General features: G+C 34.5%; 2 protein-coding genes across 38 annotated transcripts in view; both read left to right on the forward strand.

The window, feature by feature from the left end:
- Positions 1-8,050, forward strand: part of LOC127866529 (protocadherin Fat 4-like) — a 69,651-nt gene extending 61,601 nt beyond the window's left edge. For 7 of the 32 annotated variants that reach the window (XM_052407114.1, XM_052407096.1, XM_052407100.1 and 4 more), the window contains 5 exons: positions 5,207-5,314; positions 5,565-5,633; positions 5,954-6,121; positions 6,527-6,691; positions 6,853-8,050. In XM_052407114.1, coding sequence (XP_052263074.1) covers positions 5,207-5,314; positions 5,565-5,633; positions 5,954-6,121; positions 6,527-6,691; positions 6,853-7,750 — 1,408 coding nt within the window. In that variant the 3' untranslated portion in view covers positions 7,751-8,050. Of the gene's footprint in view, positions 1-3,080; positions 3,250-3,453; positions 3,598-3,702; positions 3,837-4,002; positions 4,207-4,890; positions 4,980-5,206; positions 5,315-5,564; positions 5,634-5,953; positions 6,122-6,526; positions 6,692-6,844 lie in introns of all 32 variants that reach the window. The other 25 variants (XM_052407122.1, XM_052407119.1, XM_052407099.1 and 22 more) reach the window with 11 other exon arrangements.
- LOC127866533 (synaptotagmin-15-like) overlaps positions 1-12,327 on the forward strand; it is an 18,233-nt gene continuing 5,906 nt past the window's right edge. The window contains exons 1-2 of one of the 6 annotated variants that reach the window (XM_052407138.1): positions 1-698; positions 1,058-1,232. In XM_052407138.1, the coding sequence (XP_052263098.1) occupies positions 1,063-1,232 (170 nt within the window). In that variant the 5' untranslated portion in view covers positions 1-698; positions 1,058-1,062. Of the gene's footprint in view, positions 739-1,057; positions 1,233-8,800; positions 9,718-10,036; positions 10,212-12,327 lie in introns of those variants that run through there. The other 5 variants (XM_052407135.1, XM_052407137.1, XM_052407134.1 and 2 more) reach the window with 5 other exon arrangements.

Below are 12,327 nucleotides of genomic sequence, written 5' to 3' on the forward strand. Positions count from 1 at the left end.
GTTTTATTTAGGTTAAGTGTTAAACTGAAGCCTGGTTGATGGATTGGTTTATAATAGTTCAATGATCTTCACAAATATTTCGAAATACGTAGGCAGTTAATACACATGCACTTGATATCGGAACGAGTGATATCTTATGTCCATCACTATTTCGAGGCCAAATGCCTACTTAGGATCACAAAACACAATCTTAGTCTGACATATTTGGCAAACGAAGAACGATAAAAAAATAGCAAAGTATTCACACAGGGAAAATGTTATAGTAGAAACAAAACAATAATTACAAGAATTTTCTTAGTCGACGTAAGTTTAGTTGGCTAAATTTTGACACACATGGGACGCCATACACGAACGGTACGCAACCGCTCTTATCACATCAATTAAGAAGTCGATAAAGTAGTTCTTAATAATGTCATAACAAATTGACATAACCACGTGATCAACTACGTGGATGGGATTAACATGCTTTGTTACCGCGATGTTCGCTGTGGATCTACGCACGTGAACAGTGGTATTTGCAATTGATAAGATAAACAAAATAATGATATTAATGGATTTCGAAAGTGGGTCTATGGATGTGGTGTATAGTTAAACTGAAGACCATGATATTAGACGGATAAAATAAATAAAACATTTTCTTCTGCAATGGGAGAATGCGTCTTGAAAATACAAATGCAAAAAATGAGAATTCAACAAGTGTAAGTACCAACTCTCGATCCCTCGGCGATGGTTTAACAGGTATGGTCGCTTGACTTTATAATTGTTTTTAAATGTTTTCGTTAATATAATGCATTTGCGCATACAAAAGTTGTTTTACAAAAGGATATTCTGCAAAATCTAAATTTAAACTACAAGTATAAAACATTTCAATATAACTACAAATGTGACTGAATAATCGCGATATATTATAAAAATAATCAAAGACATTAAAAATGAAATTGAAGTAAAATGAATGGTTTTAAAGCTAATGTAATTTGACCAAAATTACGCATGGTTATATAAATTTACACATAACTACTAACTCATCAAATCAATCAACTAATAAATAATATTTTAGGCAACATGACATTGGTGGTTGGCGTCGCAACGGTGGTAGCCATCTTTATGATCCTGCTGGTCTGCCTCCTCGTGATGCTTATTAAGGGCAAAAAGAAAGACAAGCGTCTGCAGGATATGTTCCGCCTCGAGTTACCCACGGACCCGTCTACCGTCAAGTCGGCACCGATATCCCGGTGAGAATGGCATTATGGGTATACTATAAGGGTTGTTCTGCTTCATAAATATTGTCATATTTATCAGAGCTCTGTTGATTATCCCTGCAATAGTGTCTCTAAAATGTGGTTTTCGAAAGAAAACATATATTCTTAAAAAATTTAATTTTATAAAGACAATTATTTCATTACTTACCACTTAAGACTGATATATATGGTTGCCATTTCGGTCTCCATATTACCAACTAGGCGGGGGGGGGGATTTGTTACCCATGAGTGTAGGTACTAAATAATCAAATAAAAACTATTTATTTATTTTTTATAATGTTGTTTAGCAACCGTAGTACTTAAGAAAATACTATTTGCACTTGATATTGATTTGAAGCGGCTTTCAGCTGACGCAATTCTTATGACAAAACGACATATCCTTTATTGCGCCTTAACGACATAAAAACGTGCATGCAAATACCAGCAGTTTTATGTACAATCTAGTTCGGTATATTTATGAATGTTTAAGTGAATGTGCACATTTTGGAATTTTAAAACTCAATTGGACAGGCTCAAAGGTTGGTTAATATTGAAGTATGTGAAATTCATTGTCATAACTTTAAATATGTATGTTGATTCAAATGTTCATGTATTGAATTTTGCAAATAAATTGTGGGCCATTCCAACATATGCTTATATGGCTGATATGGTTACTTCACTTTTTTCAAATATTATATTAATATTATATATATATTAATATATACAATAATATTATATGTATATTATAACGAAAACAATAGAACAGTTAATACTATATTATCGTTTCGTGTTATAAACGACAGTTTATAATATAGCTTCAACGAATAGTTATTAATTAACAAAACGGCATTTTAAGTTAAGTTCAATGTCCGTTACCATTTTGTCTGTTTATCTATGTCCGACATTTTGAAAATGCCAAGAAATGTCAAGAGTTTCTTCTTCATAAATATTGTGAAACACTGCACTTTATATTCTCTTAAAGTGAACAATAAATGAAGCAAAGTCCAACCAAGATAAATTGACAGGCCTTAAATTAGTAAAAATATCGGACTACGAGGTTTGTAACGAAAAAAAAAATGTTTCATATGTCGCAACTTCGATTTCAGCCACCGTATATTAATTTATTATTATTTACAAATTTGACATTTTTTTATGGTGACTCTAAATGCCTATAATAACCTAAGTAAACTAATTCAGCCGAGGCAACAGACGACGACGACAAGGCTAAGTATGCTAATGCCAATAATAGGCATGTTAGGCGTTGGGGCGAATCAGCGAACAAAAATCAATTACGGATTCGAACTCGCGCCTAATGAACAAAATAAGTATATAATCATACCGGCATCCATATTACTAACTGAACTACCCACTACGGCATTTCGGTCATAAATGGCCATAATTTATGTCCTTGACCCTAACTGCACTTATTGTTGTTGATGCGTTCAATTCTATGTTAGGCCGGCCAAATTATCTCGAACTTATTTGAACTGTATTACAAAGCATTATTCTCATTGACTTCGATAGACTGTATCAAATCGCTGACGATGGCATGTTGTCTCTGGCTAAGGACATTTCAGAGGCCTCCGTGTATCGGTCGCCTTTTGTTGTGGCTGTCTCAGTAACCGACCAACTGAATACGTCAGCATCTTGCTTGGTATGCGTCTATCAAGAGGCCCGAACCTATGAAATAATTATGAAGGAATTGCTCATAAAATGTTCAATGTAGTTAAGGAATTTGAATTGTATGGTGACGATGAGGTTGTCGAAACATAAAACACTAACATACTCGGTAAAGTTTATCTATTGTACACTGTATTTGTGTTTGTATTCGTTTTCCTCTAGGTAATTGTTCGCATTGTAAAAGAACAGCTGGCTGTGGTTGCTGGTTCAGTCATCACTAGCGATGTCTCGGAGGCCACTGCTATCGGTGGACTCATCACAGACATCGATACTACCGCGGAGATCGCTGGAGAAAATGTGCAATACTCAATCATAAACGTGGAACCAAAAGGTACATATTCTCTTATCTATTTTAATTTCAATTACATAAGCGTAATGACAAGTTTTTATACATTTTGTTTGCACTTTCTTCCACGATGTTTGTTTGGTTATATGAATGCGCAAATATCCAATATTGTAGTGACAAAATGGGCGTCAAAGGAGTTTTTTAACATGCCCGTTACAATTGTTCGTAATATGTCATTTCTATCTAAAGATGCGACCGGTATGTTCAACATAACACGCAGCGATGGGAAGGTCTATTTCTATCGTGGGTTGGACCGAGAAACACATGACCAGTATATCCTCAAAATATCAGTTCAACATGGAGACCAGACACGCACGCGCCGATCAATTCTAGGTAGGGAAAATTCTCTGTGCAAGCATTTTATCTTAAAACACGGGTATATGGATATGTTTTGAAAATGTCGAGATGAATAATTATTCCATTTTGCATTTCGATCAGATTCAGGGTCAATATTAAAACTGGTTATCAACATTCTCGATGAAAAAGACAACACACCCGAGTTCGTGGACGTACCGCAATCAATTGAGATACCATTAGACATGGGTGCAAACCAGGCTGTTACAACAGTAAAGGTATGAATCTTCGTCATGGCAATATTAAAATCCCTCTTAGTTGAAAGAAAATAGCATAAGGTTTATTTTAATTAGTTTAAAGTTTTATTCTGAACCTTTATCAAAATCCGTTAAGTAGCTTCTATGTACGGTGTATTCGTATTGATTCTCTTATTTGTATCTGCAGGCAATCGATCGAGACATAAAGGCTGACACAGAAATTACTTACTCCATAAGCGGGGGTGATAATGACACGTTTAGCATTAATAACGTGTCTGGTGTCATAGAGACACGCGTCCCAATTGCCATGCGCAACAGTAATACTTTCCGTCTCACAGTATTGGCTAGAAATGGGCCATACGAAAATGACTCTGCACAAGTAAACGTCAGCGTAAGTTTCAGGTTGACACCGTAAATATTATGCTTTACAGTTTGACATTGTTAACAAATATATGGTCTGCATTGAAAAAGTCATAACAATATCCTTCGTGACCTTTTCGTTTTGAGCTTGTGCTAAGTAACACTATTCAAACGATGACTATTATTGTATATGCAACTTTAGTGAAATGACCATTATAGAAATGGCGTGATGAATTTGTCTTAAGAATAATAATTTTACATAATTATTTAAAATTGTCTTATATCACCAAACCTCTTCTTTCCGGTATAAACTCATAACAGTTCTCACTTGCTCATATGTTTATCTGTTGTACGTAGGGAATTTCTATATTACTGGTATATGGGTAGAAATTCTGTACATGAATTATATAATCTGATGAGCACAACAGATAATAATACGCTATTTAAATTCTGTATGCATGTGTATACGTACATCTTATGAATAACATTTTACACGTATTTATATTTAAGATGTAAGATCATGTGTTCGAAACTATAAATATGTGTTAAGTTTTGTGCAACATACTGCGTTTGTTTGGCCTAAGGCCTTTATTTACTGAATAAATTGAGTTGGGTTAGGTTGAGTTAGTCATCATGTAAGCAATACATCTTTTCAAATATTTGTGTTTCCGTATGCATACCGACATGGTCTCCATCCGTTTTAGTTTCTTTTCAGATTCAAGTAAAACCAACCGATCAAGTCGTGGTGTTAACTGTTCAGCAGAACGTCAGTAGCGTTACAAAAAACGTAGAATCTATTCTTTGGTACGTTTCATGCGATACAAATGTTATTATGGTAGAAACATACTGTTACAATTACGTTGTTTTAAGGGCCTATTTAGTTGATACATCATTGGTACATTACTTAAAAACGTTAATGATTCATCTGTCATGTTCCACTTCCTGAATACAGCAAAGACTATTTACTTTTGTAAATATTAAAAAACCAAATTTAAGGTAAATTAATTGTTGCGGTTTTTCCACAATTGCAGGAATATGTCCAGTGTTTTGCCTGATATTGAAGTGAAACTTCAAAGACTCCAGCAGCACATAGAGACATTAGAACCGCCGCTGAACTCAAATAAAACTGAAGCAGCACGGTAATGTTCAAGTGTCTAACCACAGTTACCTCCTCTCAAGTATATGAATCTACGATAGTGTATTTAAATAACTGGAATCACGTAATGTAATGTAACAAAGCTATCATCTTAAAACATTAATTCTAACACTGAAATTAAAATTCAATACATATTCAACAAAAGCCGTTCCCCACTTTTCAGTAATGCTTTGTGGTCTTCATATATTTACTTAATAATGCCATATTATCACACTAGTTTTTATGTTAAACAGGTCTGATCTGTTTATTTACGGTGTGAACAAAACTAGCCGGGAAATAGTGTCCAGAGAACAAATGGTTTCGTAAGTTACATCTTATTTAAAATAGCATGTGCTTTAAAAGGCGCTGAGAAAAAAAGTATTTAAAATATTATATTTAATATCGTTAATATTATTTAAGTAAGCCAACAGATATATAATTTACTTGCTGATGACAAAAAAGAATGCATTATTTTTAAATAATAGCTGTTAACATCTGAACATCACTATCATTCAACGAAATGACCTTGCCGGTACAACACCAAATGTTGTTTTATCAAATGTGACATAAATTATTCAACTACTTTTTGTCTTTGCTGTGTATAAATTAAAATATACCAGTGATGTATGACATTTTATTTCAGGATCATTCAAAGCCACATTAAAGAACTTACAGAACAAAAACCGGTGTCCCTTAAGCGATACGATCCATCAGCCATCAACAATTCTCAGTTAGTCATCATCGCCTTCGCCATTGCGATATTCTTTGGAGCACTTATTGCGATCGTGTTCGCTCTCTTTGGTTGGTCAAGGTACTACGAGAATTTTGTGTCGATGAGCATTTTAATTTCTTTAAATTGTTGTGAAAGGAATATCTCTGTCAATATATTTGTGTTAGTTGATTGTTACTTTGAACGGATATTCGTGATTGACTTTTGTTCACGTGGTCTCGATTTATTGAAGCATTGTTGTTTTGTGTGTGGTATTGCTTGTTTTGTCAATGCTCGTTATGCCTTTCCGAGTTAAGTTTGTTGTATGTGGTAAATAATGCACACCAATGTAAATAATGCGCGCGCACCTTAACACGCCTAATAGTACATGTACCATACACAAACGAATTAAATGGATAAAATTTGTCGATTTACATTAAACGCCAGAAATATTATGATCCAAAAATATATAATCTTACTAGCGTAAATTGTAATAATTGTCAACAGATACGAGGAAGAAGTCCTTAAGCTCGAGCAATTCCGCGAGCACCATGATCACGAGGATTATGAGTTGAGCACTCTTGGCAGCCGACAGGCCAGCCAGCTGTCGTCTGCACTCGCGGCGGCATCGGCAGTTAACACTGCGTACGCAGAAACAATGCTGTCGGACAGGTAGTTTGTTCATGTTACCCTTTGCTTTTCGCTTCTATTAGTACATGCTAATAGATTGCATTCAGTAAGATTAAATAAAAGTATTCAGTGAAAGACAGAGTAATGTTCGTACCTATTAGTTACTATAAATGGTCTTAAAACTTATTTGAACAGATATTCAGTTTCAGCCAGGTGTCTCCTAAGAAGAAAAAAGAAACAGTTTATGAAACACAAGAGGTCACGATGGAATTCCGCGATGAGCATCTTGATAGTCCGCCTTCTCTTCTCGGAGATTCCGCGCGAAGCATAGTGGACAGCGGCGTGGGAACCACGTCTGTAGAATTGGACGCCATCCCTGCACAGTCTGCGGTAATCGATCGTGAAACACCTGGGGCATTGGATGGTACGGTCACGGGTATGGATGAAACAGATGACGGCATAACCGGCACCTTTCTTACACAGGAAGATGTGAGCCATACAGTAGCTGACGTTAAGAAGAATGGCCCTGTAATGACGTCAAGTCCAAGAGCAAGTAGACCGCTAGAGTTTAAAGATACAGGCTTTGCGTTCCGGAACGGGCAAGATTTGGAAAACAGTCGGGATGAAAAAGCAGAGTCAAAAGATGATTCAATAATGGAAAAAAAACGGTCAGGATCGCTGAAGACAAGGCGAAGTACGAAAGAAGGCGGCAAGTTTGTATCTTTTGCAGATATCGGCGAAACTGCAACAGATGACGAATTCGATAACGATGAAGAAAACGTTGGAGAACCTGTGAGCGAGAAAGAAACTGAAAAGTCGCTTCGAGCAGATAATACCAATAATGCCCGAGAAGAAGATAACGAGCAACCGAAGGAAGATTCTGCGGCTCAATCTTCCAATATAAATCAAAGTTCCCACTTTTTACAAGGGAATGCAGAAGCTCTGGCTCCGACCACAGGAGTCGACGTTGAACAAAATAGCGAACGTCGACAACATGAAAATGCCACTGGGATTCATGCAAGGTTCAATAATATTCAATCGACGTCAGAAGATATCGTTGACGATGATGACGACGCTGATTATAAAATGACTTCTTTGTAAGTTGCTCTCGTCGGATTCTTCCAGAACTTCTAGATACTCAGAAAATTGACTTTATTCTAAATATTTTCATAAAACGAATATTAATTCCTGAATTACAGTACTATATTTAATTCGAAAATGATTCAATGCCTTGTCATGTGAATGTGATTGTTTTGGTTTCCTGATTCGCGTAAGGAGTAAAATCATTATAAATGAGGTTCTTATTTCATGAATAAGCTTCACATATTTAGCCTAATTGAATGATTGTTCATTATCATTTTAAATTAAAATGACGTATACACGAATATATATATAACAATGTGTTGTTGTTTATTGTTCTTTTTAGTCACAATGTTAGACGTGAACTTAGCCCACGCATACAATCTCAATAGTGTGTATGAAGCAGACCACGTGGGCGATACATTTGAACAAAAGTACGGTGACACAGTATGACTGAACACAAAATATACAATTGTAATTAATAAATAGAGGATATTTGTTCATGTCAATGTAAGATCGTTTGTTATTTCACGAGTGATCATAGAAAATATTATTTTCCTATGATCACGAGTGAAATAACAAACGATCTTACATTGACATGAACACATTTTCTGTTTTTTTATGCCCCTTTTTCAAGAAAATAATTAACAGCTGTTTCCTTTTCGCTGAAAATTTACCCTTATTACCGTGGCTTGCCTCAATATATTTCAATACACAAAATGACATCATTATACCAGCGAAATTCTCCGGTTAAACTCTTACAATGTAAATAAACGGTGAAAAAAAGTATAAAATAAAAAGAAAATTTGTTGAATTCGATGGAATATCGTTTTTTATTCACTCGTGATCATAAAAAATATATATCAATCTTGAAGTAAATCTTAATATGATAATCTAAAAATAGAAAAGTAGTTCTAAAAATTTGTTATTTTCACCGGTGAAAATAACAATTTGTATATTTTCACTGCTGTTATTTCACTGCAGAAATGTCATATTTTATCATTAGGTATAAAATTAACAGGCTTATTCGATTTATATGATTAATGAATCGTTGAATGAATGTCAGATAATTATACTGACACAAGTTTAACTAAAAAGTACAGCATAACACAAACACTGGTATTTACAATTTTAGTTGAAGCGTTAACAGACAAATACACAAGAGTACCTTAGTGTGACATAGTGTCAAAATAAAGGAAAGTAAAGCTGCAATAAAGTCATTGGTAATTTAGATAATTTAATGTTTAAGAGTTTTATTTAGGTTAAGTGTTAAACTGAAGCCTGGTTGATGGATTGGTTTATAATAGTTCAATGATCTTCACAAATATTTCGAAATACGTAGGCAGTTAATACACATGCACTTGATATCGGAACGAGTGATATCTTATGTCCATCACTATTTCGAGGCCAAATGCCTACTTAGGATCACAAAACACAATCTTAGTCTGACATATTTGGCAAACGAAGAACGATAAAAAAATAGCAAAGTATTCACACAGGGAAAATGTTATAGTAGAAACAAAACAATAATTACAAGAATTTTCTTAGTCGACGTAAGTTTAGTTGGCTAAATTTTGACACACATGGGACGCCATACACGAACGGTACGCAACCGCTCTTATCACATCAATTAAGAAGTCGATAAAGTAGTTCTTAATAATGTCATAACAAATTGACATAACCACGTGATCAACTACGTGGATGGGATTAACATGCTTTGTTACCGCGATGTTCGCTGTGGATCTACGCACGTGAACAGTGGTATTTGCAATTGATAAGATAAACAAAATAATGATATTAATGGATTTCGAAAGTGGGTCTATGGATGTGGTGTATAGTTAAACTGAAGACCATGATATTAGACGGATAAAATAAATAAAACATTTTCTTCTGCAATGGGAGAATGCGTCTTGAAAATACAAATGCAAAAAATGAGAATTCAACAAGTGTAAGTACCAACTCTCGATCCCTCGGCGATGGTTTAACAGGTATGGTCGCTTGACTTTATAATTGTTTTTAAATGTTTTCGTTAATATAATGCATTTGCGCATACAAAAGTTGTTTTACAAAAGGATATTCTGCAAAATCTAAATTTAAACTACAAGTATAAAACATTTCAATATAACTACAAATGTGACTGAATAATCGCGATATATTATAAAAATAATCAAAGACATTAAAAATGAAATTGAAGTAAAATGAATGGTTTTAAAGCTAATGTAATTTGACCAAAATTACGCATGGTTATATAAATTTACACATAACTACTAACTCATCAAATCAATCAACTAATAAATAATATTTTAGGCAACATGACATTGGTGGTTGGCGTCGCAACGGTGGTAGCCATCTTTATGATCCTGCTGGTCTGCCTCCTCGTGATGCTTATTAAGGGCAAAAAGAAAGACAAGCGTCTGCAGGATATGTTCCGCCTCGAGTTACCCACGGACCCGTCTACCGTCAAGTCGGCACCGATATCCCGGTGAGAATGGCATTATGGGTATACTATAAGGGTTGTTCTGCTTCATAAATATTGTCATATTTATCAGAGCTCTGTTGATTATCCCTGCAATAGTGTCTCTAAAATGTGGTTTTCGAAAGAAAACATATATTCTTAAAAAATTTAATTTTATAAAGACAATTATTTCATTACTTACCACTTAAGACTGATATATATGGTTGCCATTTCGGTCTCCATATTACCAACTAGGCGGGGGGGGGGATTTGTTACCCATGAGTGTAGGTACTAAATAATCAAATAAAAACTATTTATTTATTTTTTATAATGTTGTTTAGCAACCGTAGTACTTAAGAAAATACTATTTGCACTTGATATTGATTTGAAGCGGCTTTCAGCTGACGCAATTCTTATGACAAAACGACATATCCTTTATTGCGCCTTAACGACATAAAAACGTGCATGCAAATACCAGCTGTTCCAAAAAGAACCAATAAAAGGGCGTTACACGTGTAAAGAAACAGCCGCTTATGATTGATCAAATGCAGTGATGTATATATCATTCTCTTTAAGTTAAAGATATCTGCTTCTCATCTGGGACCATTTTCAACATCTGAACCAATGTTCTTTGTTAAACCGTCCGATAAGGAGAACTTTATTATGTACATTTACAGTATATGCACTATTTGTTTGTAACTTACATTGGCTTCACCGTCAGCAGCTGTTGTATTTCTTAAACTGATTATTGTTTGTTTACTAATATTTTTTGTTTCTATGTCAATATTTGGAAGAAACAACGCAAGGGCGATGTTAAAGTGATATTATGGGCATTTTTCACTGTTGAATTGAGCTGAAAAGAACTAACAGGTCAAAAGAGTAAGTTAAAATGTGGTTACTGACTAATTACCTGCAACTCATCTTGCTACCAGTTGTTTATAAAAATATATTGTATATTATATATTTTACGTGACCCACCCAGTCCTGTAAGCCGAAATGATCCGTAAAACAAAATGGTGTCTTTGTGTCGTATAAACGAATCTGCACTTAAACTTAATTCAGGTTCACGTTGTACATGCGTGATAAGTTGTCAAACGAAAGTACGGTTGATATTTAAATGCATTAATTTTCTCTCTTTCGGGATATTGTTTTAGTATGTTTATGCTGCATTTACAAATATAAGTGTATATGAAGTGAAAACACTCAAAATAAACAACGGTTGCGATAGACACCTATAAACTGTTAGATGCCCATAATATCACTTTAATCCTGCGTTTGCTGGTTGTTATTTTTCGAGCAAAAGCACAAGCTCGGTCGGACAGTCAGCTTAGATTTTTTCATTAGCCCAAATCAGTTTAAACTAGCGCAAGCTAAACGAATATGTTGCTTACACAAATCACTGTTCATGCATCGATATGTCATTGATAAATATTCATTAATATATGCTTATTCACGGCGATTCATATCTGACAACTCAAAGAGAAAACTAGATCTTTAGACATTTTATACTTAGCTATGTCGATGTTATTATCACACAGGTCTGGCATGATTTTAAAAGCCGTCCTGAACAATAATAATGAAATATCATTCAGGAGTATCTTATAAAATCAAATTGTTAACATACTTATATTAAAGGGGCCTTTTCACAGATTTTGGCATTTTTTTAACTTATTCATTAAATGCTTTATATTGATAAATGTAAACATTGGATCGCAAAAGCTCCAGTAAAAAATCAAGAAAAAAATTAAAAAAAGGAAAAGAACATTGCCCGGAGCAGGTTTCGAACCAGTGACCCCTGGAGTCCTGCCAGAGTCCTGAAGTAAAAACGCTTTAGCCTACTGAGCTAATCCGCCGAGTACACATTCATGACGTATTTTATACCTTATATAAGCAATCTTCGTAGTTTCACAAAATTTCACGACAAAAACAGAACTCTCCAAATTATTCAATCGTTTCGCGTTGCAACGCTTTATAATTTTTAGGTTTTAAAATCGTCAAAAGATGCATATAATGGCTATATTAGAGAATGGTTAATGTTCAGTATTACTGTTTCCTCACAAATATCATAACTAAAACGAAAACTTACGAATCTGAAACAACTTTTTTCAATTTTGTCAATTAACCAAAGCGTGAAAAGATCCCT

Source organism: Dreissena polymorpha, chromosome 2 (assembly GCF_020536995.1).
Source record: "Dreissena polymorpha isolate Duluth1 chromosome 2, UMN_Dpol_1.0, whole genome shotgun sequence".
Classification (NCBI taxonomy): domain Eukaryota; kingdom Metazoa; phylum Mollusca; class Bivalvia; order Myida; family Dreissenidae; genus Dreissena; species Dreissena polymorpha.